At 39.3% G+C, this 23232-nt stretch overlaps 1 protein-coding gene across 3 annotated transcripts in view; it reads right to left on the bottom strand.

Moving 5' to 3' along the window:
- LOC122550840 (anosmin-1) overlaps positions 1-23232 on the bottom strand; it is a 206365-nt gene that overhangs the window by 175146 nt on the left and 7987 nt on the right. For all 3 annotated transcript variants that reach the window (XM_043692162.1, XM_043692163.1, XM_043692161.1), the window contains exon 2: positions 1554-1601. In XM_043692162.1, the coding sequence (XP_043548097.1) occupies positions 1554-1601 (48 nt within the window). The remainder of the gene's footprint in view (positions 1-1553; positions 1602-23232) is intronic.

Genomic DNA, 23232 nt, shown 5'->3' with positions numbered 1-23232 from the left:
AGCAACATCCACGTGAGCACTTCCTTATTTAATTGCTGATACAAAATGGGATAACATTTGCAGATAACTGACACAGATTTTTATTGTAAATAATATCAGGTTAACTGGGAGAGATTTCAAACCCATTTCCTATATTTAAATAATGACAAGGGCAATTGACAAAATCACTTGCCCTAAATACCTTTAAATTATTTGAAATTCATTTTTAGCGATAGATAAACATCTGCTACATCATAGTTATCAGATGTATTCATTATTTTACAAATATTCATTTGTGAACTACTGTTTGACAAAGGAAAAAAATGCATTTGTTAGAGATATAATCCAGACGCGTGTGGCAGAAAGGTGAATAGGATAATGCATTAAATATGAATTAATACATTACAGTCAAGTGAGAGAGCTCTTCAAAGTGCTACATCTTGCATCAAATGATTGAATCTCAACTCTTTCAGTTGCTGTCACTGATGTGCTGTGCTGGACAACTGATATGTAGACAAAGAAACTGACAGCTTGCCTTCACTCATTCTTCACAGCCTTGAGTGAAATAATCTTCTGGAGCTACAGAAGGGTGATCCTTCCATTATTTCTGTGTGAAAAGAACAACCGAAGCCTGCAGTCTCTAGTGTTATTCTGACCCTGGATGATGCCAGCACATTGTCCTGTCTCTCCAGGAGTCTTGAACACAGTCTGACCAGGAAGATATGGGCTTTGTTGCTGTGTGATCTATTGGGGTCAAAGAGTCAGCAAGAAGCAGGACAAAAGGTGGTGTACACTTTTACCAAGGAAACAGAGACAAATAGTAACTGATGTAGGTCTCTGATGCTGTTCAAATGAATTCAAATCATTTGCTTGAGAAGCTTGTGACATTTTTAGCCCCCTCAAAAACCTCCCAATTCTGGAAGCATATTTAATCGATAATTAGATATATACATATTATTGATTTAAAATTCCAAAAGGAATCCAAAAGTTAAGCAAGAATCTTTTTTAGCTACAAAAATAGTCTGATCCTTTGACATTGAGGTTAGTTTATCTCCCCAGGCTGAGAATGTAAATGCATGGTCCATTATGGAATGTCCCACATTCAATCCCCAGTCTACATGGAGAAAATTAATCAGCTGGACTGATAATGGAGGAACAGCCATTAGTTTCTGCAACCTTACTACATCAGGCAGGGATAAAATCAGAAATGGTTCTCACTCATAAGTGGAAGTTAATAACCCCCTACTGGGAAAAAAAACAACTGCAAGGACACAGTGAAATCAAGAATAAACTTGTCTGCAAACTCCCACTATAGCTCAATAACCTGGCAGCACTGTAGCAGCATAGACTCAAAGAGGAAATGAAGACCTGTGAAATTCCAGCACAAGCAAGTACATTTATGAAAGAGAGCAAGGGTGCAGTCAGTTCAGATTCAATTAAAACCATGCCACTACATAAAACCATGTAATACATGTAACAGTGCATGTTACTCTACCATTGCTATTAACTATGCAAAGTTTCATATGGCAAGTTCTTACAAATTACATCTCATCTCTTGTTTGGTGTGTACTCACCTTTGAGCATTGTTTGTGATTTTGACACCAATTCAGGGATCCATTATTCTGCAAAAAAAGGGGAAAGCTATTAATATAACAACAGAATTTTATATTTGAATCATTTACATATCCTGCACTTACCTTTTATTTAAATTAGACTCCACAGTAAAAAGAACTATTTCATTCAGACTAGTTTTTCAAAGATTTTTGTAACAGTTCTGCATACTAGAGGTGGCCTATAGGTACTGTCTGAATATGTTGCAAAAAATATTCACAATGCAGTACAAATGCGTGCCTGCAAGTGTTCTTAAACACCACTGTGAGCACTTATCATGAATAATTAGACGGGCAGAGCATGTCAGTTTGATGCTTGATGACCCCCCCCCATAGTCCAATTATGTGATTCCATGGGTGAAGAAGTGGGGTAGTATACAAGATTATTCTGTACCATGTGCGTTTGGTGCAATTTTTCAACATTTTCCCACAGCGCACACTCACTGAAGAGGATCAGCAAAGTTCCAAGTTTCAACTCATTAGGTAGAATTTAATGTTTCCACCCCCAGCAATGTATTAGGAGGTGTTGGGATAGTTTAGCCATTGGAACAATGGAAGCCCTGTTGCCTTCCCGCCCCAGTTCAATAAAATCTGGGACAGGGAGGCTTGCAGGTGATCTTCCCCATTTGGTTGGTAATTCAAGCCCTTAAGTGAATGTGCAATCATTGATAGGGCAAGGTGCTGCCAGGCAGGGATCCAAAAAAGCAAAGCCCTTTTTGGGTTTGCTTATAGACTTTCGGTGGGTCCCATGTTAAAAGAAGTTCAGTGCTTGATCGAGAGACCTGGCATCAGGAGCTAGCGAGTCCTACTAAGAGCCATATTCTGCCCTTATTCCAATTAACACTGGACTCTTCCAAACCTACATTAAGGCTCCATCCTTTTGTTACACTCCCTCAGTCACCTATAGTCTGGGTCGTCACTAAGTGACTGCTCCCAGTGGTGTCTAGGATGGAAATTTTGTCTCAACCAATGTTCCCCTTAATTTGCCATACCAGTGTAATCTATTCTATGAGGCACTGACAGTGGCCAGCTATCTTCTCACCAGTTTCACTAAAGTTACAGTATTGTATAAATTGTTGTCATTACAGCTTGAAATATGGTGTCAGGAGTGAAGCTGAGATTCAGTGTTGAAGAAAAAAAAGCACAACTACGGACAGACCGACAGACAAAGGTACAAGCCACTGAAAAGGATTTGAGGAAGAACTAAGAAACAGCTGAAATGCAGGATGAGGCACACTGGCTGCAATTTTTCCCTTCCAGATCCAGTCAAAATGGAAGATGAAATGAAGCAAAGCAATTAATTTTCTGCACGTCCTGCCTGAATTATGAAATTGTGACAGATCTGCTTAACAAGCCAGAGCAGCTTCGCATAGCTGCCCTCTTATCAACCTTGTCACTGCTGACAAGCTTTTGTTTCAAAGTGTACATCACTCTTAGTCTTTCTGCAGAACTGAAAAAATACAGCAGAAATTTTATAAAGCATGGATTTGAAGTCCACCTGAACATAACTTGTGAAAGTTGTGTTCAATATTCAGCCCCAAAGTGAAAAAGGGTCTGTTGATCAATATGTGACTTCATTGACTTACCTCACAGAAAACTGAGAATCTTTGTAATGAAAATATGACTAAATTAATAGACAATAGACAATAGGTGCGGGAGTAGGCCATTCTGCCCTTCGAGCCTGCACCACCATTCAATATGATCATGGCTGATCATCCTTAATCAGTATCCTGTTCCTGCCTTATCTCCATAACCCTTGATTCCACTAAACTTGAGAGCTCTATCCAACTCTTTCTTAAATGAATCCGGAGACTGGGCCTCCACTGCCCTCTGGGGCAGAGCATTCCACACAGCCACCACTCTCTGGGTAAAGAAGTTTCTCCTCATCTCTGTCCTAAATGGTTTACCCCGTATTTTTAAGCTATGTCCTCTGGTTCGTCACTCACCCATCAGCGGAAACATGTTTCCTGCCTCCAGAGTGTCCAATCCTTTAATAATCTTATATGTCTCAATCAGATCCCCTCTCAGTCTTCTAAACTCAAGGGTATACAAGCCCAGTCATTAAAAACAAAAGTGTATTAGGCATAAGTGATCCGCATGGAGAGCACATCTACTGAGAAAAGAGAAAATTACTCTCAGGAAAGTCATCATCATGTGCAGAAATGCAAAGATTGTAAATCAGCTCAAACATATCTTTGACAGAACAGATTGTGATTTCATCTGGTTGTGCATTGCATATGCAGAGACTGATGGGAATAATGAACAACCAATGCATTAGAACTGTTATGCATATATTGTATATCTTGGGAAATTCAAAATCTACAAGAGGGTGCATGCAATTTCTTTTAGTCTTTTTGGGATAGAATTGCAATCTGTATCAAAATGCCTTCTGGTGTGCCACAACCATGTGATTGTTAGCTCAGCTGGTTGGAGAACTAGATTGTAATGCACAATGATGCCAGCAGTGTGAGTTTGATTGCTGCCCTAGTTGAGGTTACTATGAAGGGCACAACTTTTACCTTCTCCTGAGGTGTGGTGACCCTCATGTTAAACCACCATAGGCTCTCTAGTGAGGGTCTGGGTAAGACAATGGTGACTCTACCTTTTATGATGAGGTACTGACTGGGAGCTGCTATCTTGCAGCCAGTTTCAGTGAAGTCACAGTACTGTTAAGTTCAAGGACTCAAAATAAGTCAACAATGGAGAGCTGTTGACCTCTGATTGGGATTTCCATTCAGATTCATAAATCCCAGAGAAAGCTTATGCTGATCATTTAAATGCCTGATGGGCAATTCATTCTAATTAACCATTTCCCAAAAGAGGCAACAAGAGTCTCCCACCGGTTCCTCATCTGATGAGCAAGATACCCTACACAAACATTAAATTCTGCCGACATGTGCTCAGCAGAAGTGTGATGGAAAGTGGGACATTATAATTAGCCACAACATTCCTGCACTAGGCAAGAAAAAGTGAAATCAGCAAGTGCTGAAAGAGAAATAGCATCAAACAGGTGAAGGCAAAATTAGGTTTGGCAATAAACAGTCTAGCAACAGTCAGCAGAAAGGAGGGAAAAGATTATTGCTCCTAATTGCTACTCAGTGATTTCTGACAGAATGTGAACACACACAGACACCAGATTAACAGGATTGGGCTTGACTATGATATCTGCCAGGAACAACTCGCTTATCAATGTGCACTGTTTCTGTCTCAATGACAGGTAGGTCCCAGAGAGCTGATCATATCCTTATAATAAGACATGAGTGAGCACCTTCGGGGGAGGCCAATAAAACTAGAGCTTCAGAAAAGACTATAGCAAGCTCATTTCTCTCTATTGCATTAAGCACTCTGAGGCAACATCGTAGTTTGCAGCATCTCCTTTTTATAATGCAGCACAACTAATTGCCCTCTACTTTGGAATCTTTACATAACAACAATACATGAGCAGTTATTTCAAATGCATCATTATGAAGATAGATCAGCACCACTTTATTTGGCAGTGAAACAGACAAAATCAGAACATCAACAGCTCTGATACAGCATGACGGTAACTGCCTTCTGAAAGACATTTTAATAATATCCTACTCAGGAAGGCATAAAACTATCAATCAATGAAGCTGGTGTGCACAGTTTCTCATAGAATATTTTCCATCCTTTTCTCGCATATAATTTCTCCACAAAGCATTAAATGATAATTCCTGCATAATTTTATGACCTAATTAGTGTCTCGGTGCTACAGGTATGTCACTCACACAGCTCCCCACCCACTAAGGCTTAGATGGCAGGAGAGTTGACTTAGAAATTCAGCATCCCTTATGGCAAGGGTTCCAAAACCAGGGGCAGAATCTTCCTGAGGCAGAGGCAGCAGGACTAGAGGTGAGGAGGTAACTTAATTTGGTTGGCTAGTGGCAAGCCAGAACTCCATTTCCTTCTCACTTCTGCTGCAATTAAGTTCTGGGCAAATTTGACCTTCACGTTTCACTGCCAATTCAGACCCTTAAGATGGTTAAGCGTTAAGACAGGATAGAAAAGAGTCAGTTCCTCAACTGCTATATCAATGTTGGCGTGTGGAGGTGATGGCATAGTGGTATTACAACTAGGCTATTAATCCAGAGAGACCCAGGTAATATTATGGGGCCTGGGTTCAAAATCCACCATTGCAGAAGGTGGAATTAGAAATGAATTAAAAACTTAGAATTAAGGGTATAATGAAACCATTGTCAATTGGTGGAAAACCCAAATGGTTCACTAATGTCCTTTAGAGAAGTTAATTGCTGTCCTCACCTGGTCTGGCCTAAATATACTCCAGATCCATAGCAATATGGTTGACTCTTAACCATCCTCTGAGTAATAAACCTGGTCTGCACCCTGTGAATGGATTAAACACAAAAAGCCATCTTGTCAGTTCCTATAGGGGAGGACTTACCTGTGATGATGGAGGAACTTGACAATAACCCCCTCGTCCCACATCTTCCAACAACAAAAATAACCTTCCTTTCTTTAAAAAGTACACATATATCATCTTTAACCTCCTGGTGATGATTGTGCTCCCAACAGCAGCATGGACTTATCAATCCATCACTAACGACTGCCTGCTGTTAGAGAGTGTATTATTTTAATTTTGATGCACTTATACATACAAGGCAGTGCAAATGTTTGAATGGAAAGACCTTTGTCAAAGATATCCATTTCATAGTAAAAGAGTATGAAACATATTGTGCCACAGAAATGGTTTTAATGTTGCCATTCACACCACAATGCCCCGCCCCATGCATCACTCACCCAGCCCCAGTCAACTGACAGCTGTCAGAAGCTGTCCCCCCATCTCTGGGTTAACATCATGTTAAGAACACTAAAATGGGTTCACAGGGAGAAAGGATTTGGAAGCATTGTTCCCTCTAGGAAACGATGCCCTTGCATGGCAAACAACTTCCAGACCCTAATACTGTATTGTGATCATTGTGCACGAAACATCGTGTAGCTTAGAAAGAAAACACTGTTTGGACAGCACTGCACTCAGAGCTGTAACTAACTATGATCCTCTTAACAACACAAGAATTAGGAGTGGGAATGGACCTCTTAGTTTCTCGAGCCTGTTCTGGCATGCAGTTAAATCATGGCTGATACGATTTGTCCACATTCCTGCCTGCCCTCAATAACGTTACACCCTCATGCTTATCAATAATCAATTTACCTTAGCTTAACAAAATTCAAACATCCTGCTTCCACTGCCTTTTGAAGAAACGAGTTCTAAAAGCTGTGAGAAGAATTTTTCCCCACCTCTGTCATAAAAACTAACTTTTTATTTTTAAGGTGAGAGGAGAGAGATTTAAAAAGATATGAGGGGCAAATATTTTACACAGAGGGTGATTCACGTGTGGAATGAACTTCCTGAGGAAGTGGTAAATGTGACCCCTTGTTCTAGATCTCCCACAAGAGAAGACATCTTTTCCACATGCACCCTGTCAGGACTCATCAGTATTAGATACATTATAATTAAGTCACCAGTTACTTTTTTACAAGCATAGCCTCTCCAACCTTTCCTTACAAGACTGCCTACCCAGTCCGGGTTTTAGTCTAGTAACCTTACACTGAGCTTCTTGCAACATATTTATGCCCTTAAATAAGTAAACCAATACTGTACAGTTTACCAGATGTCGTCTTACCAGTGCCCTGTATAACTGAAACATAACCTCCTTACCCTTGGCAGAATCTGTGGAGAGAAACAGAATAAATGTTTTAACTTCCTGACCCTTCTTCAATATGGTCAACGGACTCAAAACATTGACTCTGCTTTCTCTCCACAGATGCTCTCAGATCTACTGAGTTTCTCCCTCAATTCTGTTTTTGTTTCAGATTTCTACATTTGCAGTTATTTCTTTTATCTCCTTATTTTTGTAACAATAATGTTAGTCATAGTCAGAGTATACAGCACAGAAATAGACCCTTCGTTCCAAACAGTCCATGCCGTTCATAATCCCAAACTTAACTAGTCCCACCTATCTGCCTGTATCCCTCCAAACCGTTCTTATTCATGTACTTATCCAAATGTCTTTTAAATACTGTAACTATATCCACATTCACATTTCCTCAGGAAGTTCATTCCACACGCAAATCACCCTCTGTGTAATATATTTGCCCCTCATTTCTTTTTTAAATCTCTCTCCTTGCACCTTAAAAACATGCCCCATAGTCTTGAAATCCCCTATCCTAGGGAAAAGACAATTGCCATTAACTGCCTTAGTTTCCCTAATTATTTGCTGTACGTGCATTCAAATCTTCTGTGACTCATGCACTAGGACATCCAGATCACTGGACATCTCAGAGCTCTGCAATCTCTCATCCTTTCGATAATCAGCTTCTTTTTCATTCTTTCTGCCAAAATGGACAATTACACATTTTCCCACATGATGCTCCATTTTCCAGATCCTTGACATAGATACATTTATCTTTGTATTGTCAGCTGATTTAGCAACCATACCTCTGTCTCCTTCATCCAAGTCATACATACATAGCTCAATTGGTTGGATGGCTAGTTTGTGATGCCAACAGTGTGGGTTATCATAAAGGAATCCTTCCCACCATCTCCCAATGCCTGACGTGTGGGAACACTACCAGTCATCTCTTTCTATTAAGAGCAGCCCTATGACCTGGTAGACTATGGTGAATTTCACTTCACATAAATTGTAAAAATTGAGGCCATACCTGCCAACCAGAAAATGATCTACACTTTGTTTCCTATTCTCTCCATGCCAATGTGTTGCCACATACCCCATGAGTTTTTATTTCCTGCAGTAACCTAGAATGTGGCACCTGTTCACTTCTGCAAATCTAAATACAGTACATCTAAAGGTCCCCTTTATCCACAGCATATGTTCTTTCCTCAATGAACTCCAATAGCTTGGAGTTTAAAGTGATTTATCTTTCATAAAGCCATGACTCTGCCTGAACACCTTGAATTTTTCTAAATTTTCAGCTGTAAGGTATTCAATAATAGCTTGTAACATCTTCCTGATGATAAATGTTAAATGTTAACTGGCCTGGAGATTGCTTCTTTCAATCTCCTGCACATTTTGACAAAGGAATTACATTCACTGTCTTCCAGTCTAAAAGACGTTGTAGTGAAAGTGTGCGATAAATGAAAATTTAGCAAATGTAACAATCTTTTAAATTCCATTTAACAGTCTTTTGAAGTAACAGCAATCAGTGAAATATTATGTTCCTTCCATTGCTTTAATTGAAGCTTAAATCTTAATCTTCATCATTACAAGTGCAGAAAATTTCCAGTCACAAAATCTGAAAAGATAATATGGAATGAAGAAAGTCCAAACATTCCTGAAACCATTTTGATGCGCATGTATAATTAATCCCATTCCAATTATCATATAACATCACATCAATAAGCATTTTTGTTCCAACTTAAGATCCCGCAATTGACAAGAACAAAAATGGTTATAAAAAAAACCCATCAGGGTCTCCTATAATAGGCCATTCCTGCCAAAATCACACAGGTCAAGGATGTTCAACATTTACAGACATCAGTGACATCTTAAAGGAAAGGGACTATTAATTACTTTGTACTAAACATGGCACTTGGGAAGTAAATCTCTGCCTCCTCCGATAACATACAGTACCCTAAAAGGCTCAACGTCATTGATACTGGGCCAAACATTATTAAAATGCCTACATCATAGCCAGGTGACATCTAACATTGTACAGTGGTTGCTTGCGAAGGTGCAGCTGTAGTTGGAAACTGAGCATTTACTGGCATAATTCAAATATGGTTGCAGTTAGGTTAGAACGGTGACAAAGTAAACTACCATTCAGAGAGATAAGTGATGGAATGATTAAAGCTTGGCAAGTTAGTCTTTGATATCTGGAGTAAGTCATTTCTCAGTCCACAGGAAAGATGGAAACATGAGAACAGCATTGTCAAATGAAAATATATGTCACTTGTATCCAATAAATGGTTAATCTGTTATGATCTAAGTATTCTATTGTTACAAGAGACCACAAGAAGATCAGCAATTGTGTGCCTATTGCTTTAGATAACTAAATGTATTTAATGTTATTCAATTATATTTAATGATTATTCAATGTTATTTGCTGGTATTATATTGTCCATCTTTATCAAAGGACTTTTGGATTCAGAGGGATATTAGGATGATGTGAGGACTGGCATTTAGCTAGAATGTTAAATGCTTTTCTCTTGTTCTTAATGCTTGTCCTACTTTGTTTTGCTATTACACTTGCTGGTCATGCTTTTGCAAGAGGAGATTTTCTTTCCTTCTCTAATCTCCCTCTTTTGCTAGAACTAATGATTTTTCTGGAGTAGGATGCCATCTTTTAGGTACGGGACTAGATCTTGAGAGCTGCAAGTTTATTCCAACATAAACAGCACACAGTATAATATTGCTATCACTTTACTTTCACTCATGCCGATTTTCTTTTAACAAAATTTGCTCCAGAGTGGTAAGGAATAGAAAATATGTGTGCAGCTATGTTTGAAGCTGAAAGCAGCCAACAAAATATGAATTAAGAATCACCTTTGTTGCTTGCAAAGTTCAGGAACTGCAGTGCCTCATCATCAGCTTGAGAGTTTATACCAACATGATGAATTCAGTCTATATTCCATTCTGACACCCCGAATGCAGTGGTGAGAAATTACTATTTCACCAGAAATGCGATACTGTGTAGGCCCATGTGCTTTGAGGAACAAAGTATGTTTCACGATGAGACAGTCGTCCCAATAAGAATTAGTTTTTCTGATAAAGCAGCCAACTTCCTGTAACCAATCCTGTGATTAGGTTGCCTGAGAGATAAATAGTAGAATAGCAAAGTGTCTTCAAGAGGTTAATTATCGGATGAGTAGATTGTGGGTGTGACTCCAATGTCAAACAGGAATCTGGTTGTGGACTGATGTAATAATGTATCCAGCAAAGTGTTCAGCAATATTCATATTATCATCCATAGCATAAGCAATTAGTGTGGATCCTGTGGTATAGAAGAGACCAATGGACATTTATTATAGCTAAGAATTAGATCAAACTTTACATTCATAGACAAGTAAGTGCCTAGGCTGATATTAAGTGAGTCAATTGCGACAGATGTTATGCTTTTGGTAGCATGTCACATTTCAAGTAATCCACAGTAATATGAAGTATGAGACTTTTACACCCACAGCTCACATATAGCGATAATATCATGAGCATACATCTCTTAAAAGAAATATGGCACACTGACTCTTAAAGACATAACACAGAGCAAGGAACAGCTTTGTCCAGCAGCATTCCAGAGTTAAAAAATAATTGGACCAGGAGAGTTCTAACCCCAACAGCCTATAAGGCTATGACAATAGCCCCACCTGTGAACAACCACAAGCCTACAAACCAAGTGACAGTTAATGGAGCTTAAAAGCAATAGCCTTCCCAGAAGTAGCCATGATGTGGAGGTGCCGGTGTTGGACTGGGGGTGGACAAAGTTAAAAATCATGCAACACCACGTTATAGTCCAATAGGTTTCTTTGGAAGTTACAGGCTTTCTGAGCGCTGCTCCTTCATCAGGTAGCCAGTGGCTAGTTACCTGACGCAGGAGCAGTGCTCTGAAAGCTTGTACTTCCAACTAAACCAGTTGGACTATAACCTGGTGTTGTGTGATTTTTAACTTTGCCAGAAGTAAGCAGAGAGTCCAAAAATGTAAAGCCCTTCGACAAATCAGTACTTAGGTTAAGTGGCTAATTTTCCAATTTCTAATAAGTATCCAACTTAAGTTATAGGAGGTGTAAATCAAATGAGTATCAGAAAAAAGTTGCATTGAGAATAAAATACAAGCACCTGCGTTCTTTATGCTTTTGATATGTTTAATATTACTGGTTATTTAAGGCATAGTTATTAATATCCATCTTCTTAGATTGTAAAGTTCCTTTGAGTTAAACTGTGAACCATATGGCAGCATTCTTTTAGTAAGTACTTCGAGTTTTCAGATTTCTAAAAAAAGGGAACACCAGTCTCTACTGAGATCATAACAACATGAAGTTAAAAGTCTCAAGTTTTTGTTCTATGGTTCAGGCAAGCAATTTGTTTTCAACATCCTGGCTAACATTGCTCTCTCAACTAACAGCACCAGACTGTTGCACATGTCATTGAGTTTGTGGAATATTGCTCGTACAGCAATAATTTGCATTTATATAACAGTCTTTAATGTGACAAATGGTCCCAAGACCTGCAGAAGAAGCCTTGGCAAATAACATTTTGCAGCTGAAGAAATATTAGGATTGGTGACCAAAGCATTGTCAAGGAAGTAGATTTAAGAAGGTTGTAAAAGAGGAGAGAGAGTGGAGACATTTAGAGAAGGAGTTTCACCTTTAGAATGGTTAACAGTGTCTGTGTTTTCTTTTACAACCACAGTAACTACATATAAAAATTGTGTAGCATTTTAAGAATTTTTGACATGAAATAAAAGCAATTTATTATTAGAAAGCCCTATCTTGCTTCTAAAGATTGCACTTAATAATGGTTCAGAAAATAATTGCACTGAAGGTATTCACTGATAAAAAAAACAAAAATTGTAACTGAAAGCAATGCAGAGAAATCAACCACAACCTTTTGTTTCCAACACCAATATCTGACTTGTTATACTGTGAGTGAATGAATGAATGAATTTATTTTCATTTATTGTATTTTACAGTGACAAAGTAGTGAAATACAATGAAAAGCTTTTCCAGTCACCATGATCCGGTGCAATTTTGAATAGTTTAAGAAAAGAAAAAAAAAGATAGAGCTTAAAGAAAGTCCATCAGTCCTGAGCCAGATCATTATCAATGATACCTGCACCACCATTCCCTCCTCCACCGCCTCACCACCATCTACACCTGACCCAGCCAATGTTGAAGTCGTCAGGTGCCATCTTTTAGCACTGAGCCAATAAACTCAGATCAGAGCTCAGAGAGATGTTGTATTTGGGACCTACTTCAAAGCAGGTCCCTCTCACCCATCAACCATATGCTGTCTGACCTACATTGGCTTCTGGCTAAGCAAGACATCAATTTTAAAATTCCTAACTTTGTTTACAGATCCCTCCAAGATCACTTGACCAAACTATGATATAATTTCCAGAAGAAAACTGCAGTCCTTCAACTCTGGCTTCTTGAGCAGCCTCAACTTTAATGACTCTGTTTTTGTCAGCTATTCCATTAGCTCTGGAATGCCCTGGCTAATCCTCTCTCCAGCACTGTTTCCTACTTTAAAACCTTTGTCTTTGACCACGCTCGAAGGTCTTGGCTCAAGTCCCACCAGCCCTGGAGATGTGACATCATCTAGCTGAATAAGTTGATTTAAAACAATTTTCACATACGGTCAGGGAGTGGTCAATGATAGTAACCAGAATAAAGGAAGCCTGGCTAATTGTTACCTGAAGAAGGGCTTATGCCTGAAACGTCGATTCTCCTGCTCCTCGGATGCTGCCTGGCCTGCTGTGTTTTTCCAGCACCACATTTTTCAACTCTGGTACTCCAGCATCTGCAGTTCTCACTTACTCCTAATTGTTACCCTTGTCTAACCTAAAGGTGAGACCAATGTGGCATCCAGTTCACACCAACTAATTCAACAGAGGGAGGAAAGTCTGCTCAATGTAAATTATTGTTGTTAACTACCAGGGAGTTTTACTTCTAATATTTGAATGTGTTTCTACATACATATTTTTGCCAACTGGCTCTATTATTATATTATAAACTTTAATCCTATTGATTCGAATCTAAATAGGACTTGAAATCCTGATTAGAATAGATTACTTACAGTGTGGAAACAGGCCCTTTGGCCCAACAAGTCCACACCGAACCGCAGAAGCGCAACCCACCCAGAACCATTCCCCTACATTTATCCCTTCACCTAACACTACGGTGTCTATAAACAAACAGTAAAGAACCAGCAACAATAAAGCCTTTGTGCAAAATACTTTGAAAATTTGTGTTACATTATATATCAAAGTAATATATTTTGTGCATTTTAAAATCTGGAAAAGCATTTTCTCTCCTCAATTCATCAACTTTCAGTGGCTTTTATTTTGTTGCTGTAATTTAAAAACTATGTCCACACCAAATTAGACGGGGCTGCAATTGAAAATTTCAAACATTCTTGTCCTTAGACTATCTTACAAAAGTGAATGTGTCAGAATTATAATTTCATAAGATTACTGTTAATGGGGCTCTAATTTCTTTCTAAACAATGACATGGCCTTATTTAGAGATCATTTTCAGCACACTGCTAACTTACAGAAGCCTCTCAATTAGAACATCCTCCAGCAAGCAAAATACTTTCTTTATCTGATCATGCGTCCTTGGTAAACACTGGAGAGTGGACAGAGAACAAAAAGGCCTTCGAGTGGATGTTCTCTTCAAATGAAAGCTTTGTCGCGTTGAAAAGAAACAGTGCTTTGAATAGAAACAAGAGTTTCCATTAACAACACCACAGTGGAAGCACTGGGGATAGCTTTAAACGTTTTATGACTCAGCTCCTGTTTACCCCTACTCATGTCAATGACTCAAACTTCCCACTGTTTTTGGGACATAAAGTTTGAAAAAATTTGCTGTCTAGACAACATCACACTACTAAGTGGTTACAACATATCTTTGATTATATGACAGCAATACAATATAAGCTGCATAAGATCTTGCTGAGTCCACTATTGAGGACTAAATCTCTTCTGTAGTATTTGAAACTGTTTAAACAGTGCCAACCACATACTCTATGGCCAGAAGGAGACTCTATCAAAATTCAACACGTGTTTAAAACGTGTGGCTATGCCTTTCTTAATTAAAGGATTCAACTCTCCAGTTTAGCATAACATTATTCATGTTGGGTAAGTAAGCTTTTCAATACAAATGATAGTGTTTATATTCTTACATAAACATTTAGGCAATGATGCTTTATATTTTACTCACTAAACATCTTTTGTTTTGCATTGTTTCTTTGCTTTAACTATCACAGCAATAACACAACAATGAAATAATTACAGAGAACTGTGTAATTGTTTTCCAAACACACTTTAGCACATTAGATGTGTTTGTCACATGTGTAGTTTTGAATATGAAAGCTACATCAGGAATGGGACAAAGCTGACAAATTATTATTCACATCTCAACAGATTCCTGTTTAAGAAAGGAAATGGACTGGAGAACATGCATTTTTCACCTGATTAAATGCCACCCAACAAATACAACAAACACCTTTTCTATTTTGGTGAATATTAAGGATGTTAAATGAATTTTGGAAGTCTCAATCATATTGCCTATCAACATTGCTCTAAATTACAAATTAGAAGTTGTCACTAATAAGAAAATCTCATACAGTAATATCATTGAGACAGATGGTGCTATATTATGGTTATGGATGGTGTCTGATATTTGGGGGAGGGGGCCATTATTCAGCTTCTCATCAATTTTTTTTTATTTCTGAATTACCTTATAATCCTTACAATGGCCAAAAAACTGTGTGAAGTAGGAAGTCCATTTTAGTGAACCAAGCAAAATTACTTCACAATTAACAAAGTTAGCCATTAATTTGCAAACTTACTTTGTGTAAACAAAATATCATGTTATTGTAAGGGTTTGTTTATAGTGACTTTAAGTAATGATCAGAAACACCATTTTGATATTCCCTAATATACACACAAACATACATACATATACATTCAGCTGTTACATTTATGATTTGAAAGATACTTTCATTTTTGTCCAGAGGTATATAGTCACTTGCCAGACAGTAAGTGATAGGAATAAACTCAGCTTAAGTTGTGCAAGTTACAAGAAATACTGCAGCATTACACAAACCAGGCTACCCATCAGGACCTCATTTGGTGCTGAAAGGGCCAAAGTATTTGTGCAGCTGACTACAAGCCAGCCTGTTAGCTTCCTGCTGCTTTCAAAGGGTGCAACAAGGTCTAATGGACACCCAGAAGCAGGCATCCCACAGCATTTGGAATGTAACAAAAGGCATCGCCTTTCCTTCGCTCCTGAAGTTAAAAACCACCATTTACCTGAGGTGACTCTGAATAATGGTATTCAGCAGCCAAACAAGTGCTGGAAATTCAGCTAAAAACAGAAATCCAATCTGCTGCTGCCAAATGAGTTGTTCACACTTTCCTTTTCACACATGCACAGATGGGTCAGCAAAACAGATCATTAATTTTAAAGTGATAATACATAATTGGGAACACATAAGGTTAACATATATTCATTATCAACTGAAAGAACTGGATTAAAAAAGTCGATGATTAAAATAAGTTAAATAAAGTACAAAACATAAACAATAAGTTTGTCAGTGTTTTGGTTTGAAGTCTCAGTAAAGGAGGAGGAGCTGCTGTCCTTGATACCATCTAGCTTACAAGGACGAAAAGCAATGCCTAAAGTGAATCAAGATGTGGAATTTATTGGGCATCAAGATGTGGGTTTTAAATGCCTGTTGACTAGTTGAAGGAAGGGAAGGCAAGAAAGCACACAATGTTAAGTCTTTGAAAAAGAATGCTTCAGGGTGCCAGGTAGTCTTGATTTCAGCACAATGACAATGCAGAGAGGAGAAAGTGCAATTCAGGAGAGGAAATAATGGGACAAAAAAGTGGGAATCTTGGAAACAGGTTTGAACAGGCTACTTAAAATTCTCTGAATATCCTTTTAGTCCAATGGTTCTGAGAGCTGTCAGATCCACTTTCCTAGTACCTGCAATTTATTTCTCAATAATAACCTGACAAGCATACACTTGGCATGCGAATACTAATGAACAAACAACATAAATGCATGCAATTTATTTAGTAGTAATCTCATTTAGGTAGCAATTTATCAATCTGCAGACACACCATTCTTCTTTCATCCCTGTACACTGAATATTTCTGTCACACTCATTCACAAATGAGCTCTCAGGCTGATGACTAGAAAGGAAATCTCAGATATAAAGATTCTCAGATATGATTCAGCAGTGTTACTTACACTGCAATGAGACATTTGTCACAAAATGTGAACAATCTTGGAATTGCTCACATGATACCACTGAATCTACTATTTAAAGTATTATTGCGTAGAAACAACAGCTTGCATGGCACCTCAAACATCACGCATTGCCATCACAGTTTCCTGTTTCAACTACTGTACCACCTTTCAACAAAAATAACTGAAGAATTCTGAATTATGCATGAATTAGGAGTGCATTGCGCATATGATGTATGCAGCAACTCACCAGGGCTCAGTTGATTGTACTTTCCAACCCACAAACCCTACCACCTTGAAGGACAAAGGCAGTAGATGCATGGAAACACCACGAGCTGCAGATTCCTTTCCCAGCTATGATGGAACCATTTGCCATTCCTTCACCATCACTGGTTCAAAAACCTGGCAATCCCTCCCTGATTGCACTGTCATGGTACCTAAACCACATGATGGATTGCATCAGTTCAAGAAGGCAGCTCCCCACTTACTTCGCAAGGGTGATCAGGGATGGGCAATAAATGCGGGCCAAGCCAAGGCATCCCATGAAAGAGTAAAATGATAATCAGGAGATTATTCTTCAGAGCCCTGATAATTAGGGGGCAATGTGCCACACATTCTCAGTAGAAACAGAAAGGAAAATTCATATGCCACTTACTTTTAAGGGGAGGCAATAGCCTAGTGGTATTACCATTAGACTATTAATCCAGAAACTCAGCTTACATTTTGGGGACCCTGGTTCAAATTCCGCCATGGCAGATGGTGGAATTTGAAATCAATAATGAATCTGGAATTAAGAATCTATTGTCGATTGTTGGAAAAACCCATCTGGATTCACTAATGTCCTTCAGGGAAGGAAATCTGTCATCCTTACCTGGTCTGACCTACATGTGTCTCCAGACCCACAGCAATGTGGTTGACACTTAACTGCCTTCTGGGCAAGTAGGGATGGGCAATAAATACTGAACTGGTAGCGACAGCCTCATTCTATGAGTGAGTTAAAAAAAAACACTTAAATGTTCCTGTTCGAAAGGACCACAATCTGTACTAAAGCTCTGGTTAGCACAATGCCACTGTCATCACCAAGGTTGCTCGAGTGGGCACAAGATGTGATCTTCCATAGCAACAGCAAACATGTCAGTGGAAACCAATTTAATGACAGCAGCTTCCATATAGACTGTGGCTCTGGATATGGCAGCAAGAATGAGAAACAGGAAAAAGACGTTAACTAAAGGAAGGATATGGAAGGAAACATCTAGATGACAAGGAAACAAGGCACAGACAGAAATGAGAGGAAAAAAGAAGTATGGGGAGGCGGGAGGGTAGTGGTCATTCTGATCCAGATCTCCAGATTAATATTCAGGGAACATGGTTTGACTCCCACCATGACAGATGGTGAAAATTGAATTAAATTAAATTTCAAGAAAAGTTTGAAATTAAATCTGAAATCTGCAACCAATATCCACTGTTGAAAAAAAATTAATTCATTTATGTCCGTGAGGGAGGAAATCTCTGTCCTCCCCCCAGTCTGACCCACATGTCACTCCATGTGGTTGACTCTTGACTGCACTCTAGGCAATGAGGGATGGGCCAGAAAAAGTGCCCTGGCCAATGACAGCCACATCCTTGAAGGAATTTCATAAAAAGAGAAAGCGGTGAAAAATGCATGGATGAAATGACAAAAAACATTTATGTACAATTGAGAAAAGTATTCACTTGTTCCCAACTACAACAAGCTACAATAATAAAGGGCATTTCCCCACATAAGTAAAGAGATAAGCACCTCTCTGTTCTGGTTTTCAGTAAAAGAAACTCCATGTATTTCATAATAATAATGGACCAAAAATATTTTAAAACTTAGAAAAGCAGTTTATCAACAAGACAGCATGATATTTGCTGAAAATATGATGCATTTATATATTAACATATGACCTTAGCTTGCTGGTTGCGTTCTATGACAAGAGCATAAATACAAGTGAAATACAATCCTTGCTGGGTTGGAATAGTCTTTCCCAACAGAGCAAATTATGATGAGTTCAAAATTAAATTATTTAAATAACAAGTTACCTCCTCATTTAAAATCACCAGTGAAATATGATTCAGTAAAGATTTGAACATATCTATTAAAAGGTGCAATGTTCATGTATCATGCCTCTGTCAAATGGTGTGAAACTTTTTGCATCAAGTAAACTAACCAGCTAATCCCTTGAGGTTCAGTACACAGAAATTAAATGGCTTTATTCTCAAAATGGAGGTATATAGTTTAATAATCATTAAGGAAGATTTGTAATTTCAACAGAATTACCAAAGTGCCTTACAACCTATGATAAATAGAAGGACAGCGGGTCATCGCAAGTGTGATATTGACTTTTACTTTATGAATAATAGACTCCATAACTCCCTGACACTGCACACATGAGTAAATCCATTGTGTGGCTCATTTTTCATCAGTAAATCAATATCGCACTCTACAGGGGTTATATCTCTAATTATTACATGTGATTACTTTTTTTTCAGAGGTTAATCAAAAAAATGAATCATGCATAACAACGCGATTCTTTTCCATTAGTTACCAGCCACACAAATAAATGCAAATTGTGAAACCACTTCAACTTAATTTAGCACAAGCTGTTCAATTCATAGTTTCAAAATATAGGAAGCTGCCCTACACATGGTCATAGTTTATGAGTTTGTTAGTTATGTAGCACAATACAACAACAAATATGATATCATAGCGGTTCACTACAACATACATGCATTTGTGTGGCAATTCAACTCTCAAACTCTGAACGAACATCATATATCAGCATTTCTTAACATTTGTTACTTATTTTATGCTTAATCATTTTGTAAAACCTATGTAAATAAATGTTCTAAGTAAAGCTGAAGGGCTATTACTGACAATAGAGAAAAGCATAGGGTGCATTAATTAATTCACCTCACAATTGAACTGATGTGTTTTGGACCAGACTATATGGTCTGAATGCTCCCAACCTTTGGGCTGAATTTGTCCAGGCTCTGAGGGATATGAATAATGGTTAGTCAGATGAGAAAATAAGGTGAGTTTGGTAAAATGAGATTCTCAATGCCAGGAATAAAAAAGTCCAATTCTGCAACCATGGTTTGAACAGCAAGTCAAGAAATGTGCGTGATGAGAGGCCTATTTTCATATATTTAGTGCTTAATCACACCTCATTAATATGCACTTTCCTATTCTCCAGTGCACCAATAGGAACAAGACAGAGTTAGTTGCCAAACTGAAAGTGGGTCAGGTACCTGGCTCCTCCTCCTCCGGTCTTCCATCCTGGACAGCAATCACCAACATCTCACTTTATGTTCCATGGACAGTGACCACTTCCTTGGAGGTTGGCAATGAACATACATCACCATACCTCCTATTGTGGCATACCTCCTACTCAATAAAGGACAGTTCTCTACATCAGTGCAGTACTTTGGAGGTCACCAGCACCTCTCATTGCATTGCTGCTTCCAGGACACTTTGCAAGGAGGAACAAGCATCCATTTCATGGATTGAACCAGGGTGCATCTCCTGGCACCTTGCTTACTCTCTTCATACTCAGCCACTTTGCACCTCCTTGAATGCTCACAGCATCTCTGTGTTTCATTGTGCTGCCTTTTTGCAATTTTCCATTTAATTCACAACGTAAAGGTTCACAGTATTTCTGCACAGACCCAAAGCCAGGTAACTTGCCATGGTTGTCAGAAATGATCAGTCAAAGGGATGGATATGTTGCAGTATGGCACCAGGTCACACCTACAACAGGAGGCTATGCTGCAAACACATCACATGTGCATGAAGTTTAAGGGGAGTAGTCCCCCATCAGGTAATGGGAGAGAGTCTATAGCCAGGGGGGTCAGTCAAGAAGGATATCTGATCTCAGTTTAGGGGCTTGGATACATTCAGTTGGCTACTAGGCGTGGTCAGGCTCAGGAGGTCCATATCATTACAGTTCAGGGAGTTGCCCACAATCAGTCTTTCTGGTTCAATGCAAACAGCCCAGAGATTTGAAGTTCATCAGGCTGGGAGCTGTGAAAAAATCAGTAAGGGACCCAGTCCCTTATCAGTCAAGGCTGTCTGCCCAGGTCAGTTGAGGGATTTAGGCTAAACGTCAGTCCTGGGGATCTGCTTAATGAAAGTCAAAGCACTTATGGGGGCCAGTGCTTTGGCAAGGGAGGTCTGGAAGGTTAATTGGGCACTAGGGGGCAGCATACTGGAGGCAGACAGGATAGTAGGAGATGATTGCTTATTGGAAAATACGGATTACTACAAGCCAATGGAGGGGGGAGTCTTCAATGGTCACAGCCACTTCATCTTCATTGAGTGGGCAGTGCAGCATGATGGTTGCGAGACTATGTTGTAGGGCTGGAGCTTACTAGGCAACATTGGGAGATTAAGATATAAATGCAAGATTGTGGAAGCTCAGTACTCATTGAGCCATAGAGAGGTCTACAGAACAGAAATAAAGCCCTTCAACCCATCCATCCATACCCGTCAAAAACAACCACCTGATTAATCTAATCCCACTTTCCAGTACTTGGTCCATAGCCTTGTACACCTTGGCAAGTGTACATTGAATACTTTTTACATGTACCACCCGTACAGACAGTGAGTTCCAGATTCCAATCACCCTATGGGTATATAAATATTTCCTCACAATCCCTCAACCCCCCTGCAATTTACCTTAAATCTATGCCCCCTGGTCATTGATCCCTTCACCAAAGGGTAAAGTTCCTTCTTATCTATCTGTCACATAATTTTATCCATCTCAATCATGTCCCCCTTCAGTCTACTCTACTCCAAGAAAAACAATCACATTCTATCCAACTTCTCTCTTCATAAGTAAAACTCTCTAGCCCAGGCAACATCCTGGTAAATCTCCTTTGCACCCTTGATAGTACAATCACATCCTTCCATGATTAGGACTCAGAAGTGCACACAAGACTCACTTGTGACCTAACCAACATTTTATGTAATTCCAGTATTACCCTCCCTGCTCTTAAACATTATGCCTCCACTTATAAAGGTAAGTATCTCACACGTCCTTTTTACCACTTCATTCTACCTGACCCTCTATCTAAAGGGACTGGTGGACATGCACACCAAAGTCCCTCTGATTTTAGGTGCTTCTGTTCACCATGTATTCCCTTGCCTTGTTTGGGAAGGCACTGTCGAAGTGCATCTTTTCACACTTATCCAGATTGAATTCCATCTGCCACTGACCTGACCATCTGACCACTGATGGGGTCAACAAAGAGAGCAGGAAGAAAGGAACATGAAGGTTCAAGGTGGGGAAGGGGCAATGATTACCACCGCCAGCAACTCACTCTGCCAAGTGCAACCTGCATTGCTTTCTATCCTCACGCAAATTGTCAATTCACAATGGAAATGGGAAATGATTGGGCACGCACCATTGGTTAATTTTCTGTCTGAGGTAGAAGGATCTACTTGTGAGTGATGTGAGGCCATTCAAGGGGCAACTTTATTAATAAGGCACTTACACATTACAAACTGAAGACATCTATTATCATAGTATCTTGCATGTGCCCAAAAGTGTGGGATACAATTCCTAATCACAAGCAACCATATAATTGGTCATTACAGATTGATCATGGCCATCTCTGTGAAGCAGAAATAATCACAGGTGGTCTTCAAAGTGTCACCTGAGGGCCAGAATTCAAAAAAGACAATCTAAGGTTCCATTGGCTGCACAAAGGCACTGAGCTGATTCCCTCTCACCATGAACTGTAAGTACTTGTCACATGCTCATATAAGGAATTCTGCCTTTTCTTATGTTGAGGGAGACAAGGTTCCAGTAATCATACCACACATATAATCTCCTCCTCAAATAACTCAGTATGGCTTACATTGCATTCATCGAAATAAGGTCCTTTATGTCAAACTAATTTTTATACGACTGTTGCTTCCAAGACCCAACTGGTGAACTGTGTCGCATCTCACAACCTGCGTGGGTTTCCTCCGGGTGCTCTGGTTTCCTCCCACAGTCCAAAGATGTGCAGGTTAGGTAAATTAGCCATGCTAAATTGCCTGTGGTGTTAGGTGCATTAGTCAGGGGTAAATGTAGGGGAATGGGTCTGGGTGGGTTGCTCTTCGGAAGGTCGGTGTGGACTTGTTGGGCCAAAGGGCCTGTTTCCACACTGTAGGGAATCTAATCTAATCTATAGACAATAGACAAGACAGAAGACAATAGGTGCAGGAGTAGGCCATTCTGCCCTTCGAGCCTGCACCACCATTCAATATGATCATGGCTGATCATCCTTAATCAGTATCCTGTTCCTGTCTTATCTCCATAACCCTTGATTCCACTATCCTTGAGAGCTCTATCCAACTCTTTCTTAAATGAATCCAGAGACTGGGCCTCCACTGCTCTCTGGGGCAGAGCATTCCATACACCCACCACTCTCTGGGTGAAGAAGTTTCTCCTCATCTCTGTCCTAAATGGTTTACCCCGGATTTTTAAGCAGTGTCCTCTGGTTCGTCACTCACCCATCAGCGGAAACATGTTTCCTGCATCCAGAGTGTCCAATCCTTTCATAATCTTATATGTCTCAATCAGATCCCCTCTCAGTTTTCTAAACTCAAGGGTATACAAGCCCAGTCGCTACCGTCTTTCAGTGTAAGGTAATCCCGCCATT

The sequence above is a fragment of the Chiloscyllium plagiosum genome, chromosome 6 (genome assembly GCF_004010195.1).
Source record: "Chiloscyllium plagiosum isolate BGI_BamShark_2017 chromosome 6, ASM401019v2, whole genome shotgun sequence".
In the NCBI taxonomy this organism is placed as follows: domain Eukaryota; kingdom Metazoa; phylum Chordata; class Chondrichthyes; order Orectolobiformes; family Hemiscylliidae; genus Chiloscyllium; species Chiloscyllium plagiosum.
The sequence above is the reverse complement of the archived record's forward strand: the minus strand, read 5'-3'. Positions and strand labels throughout refer to the sequence as shown.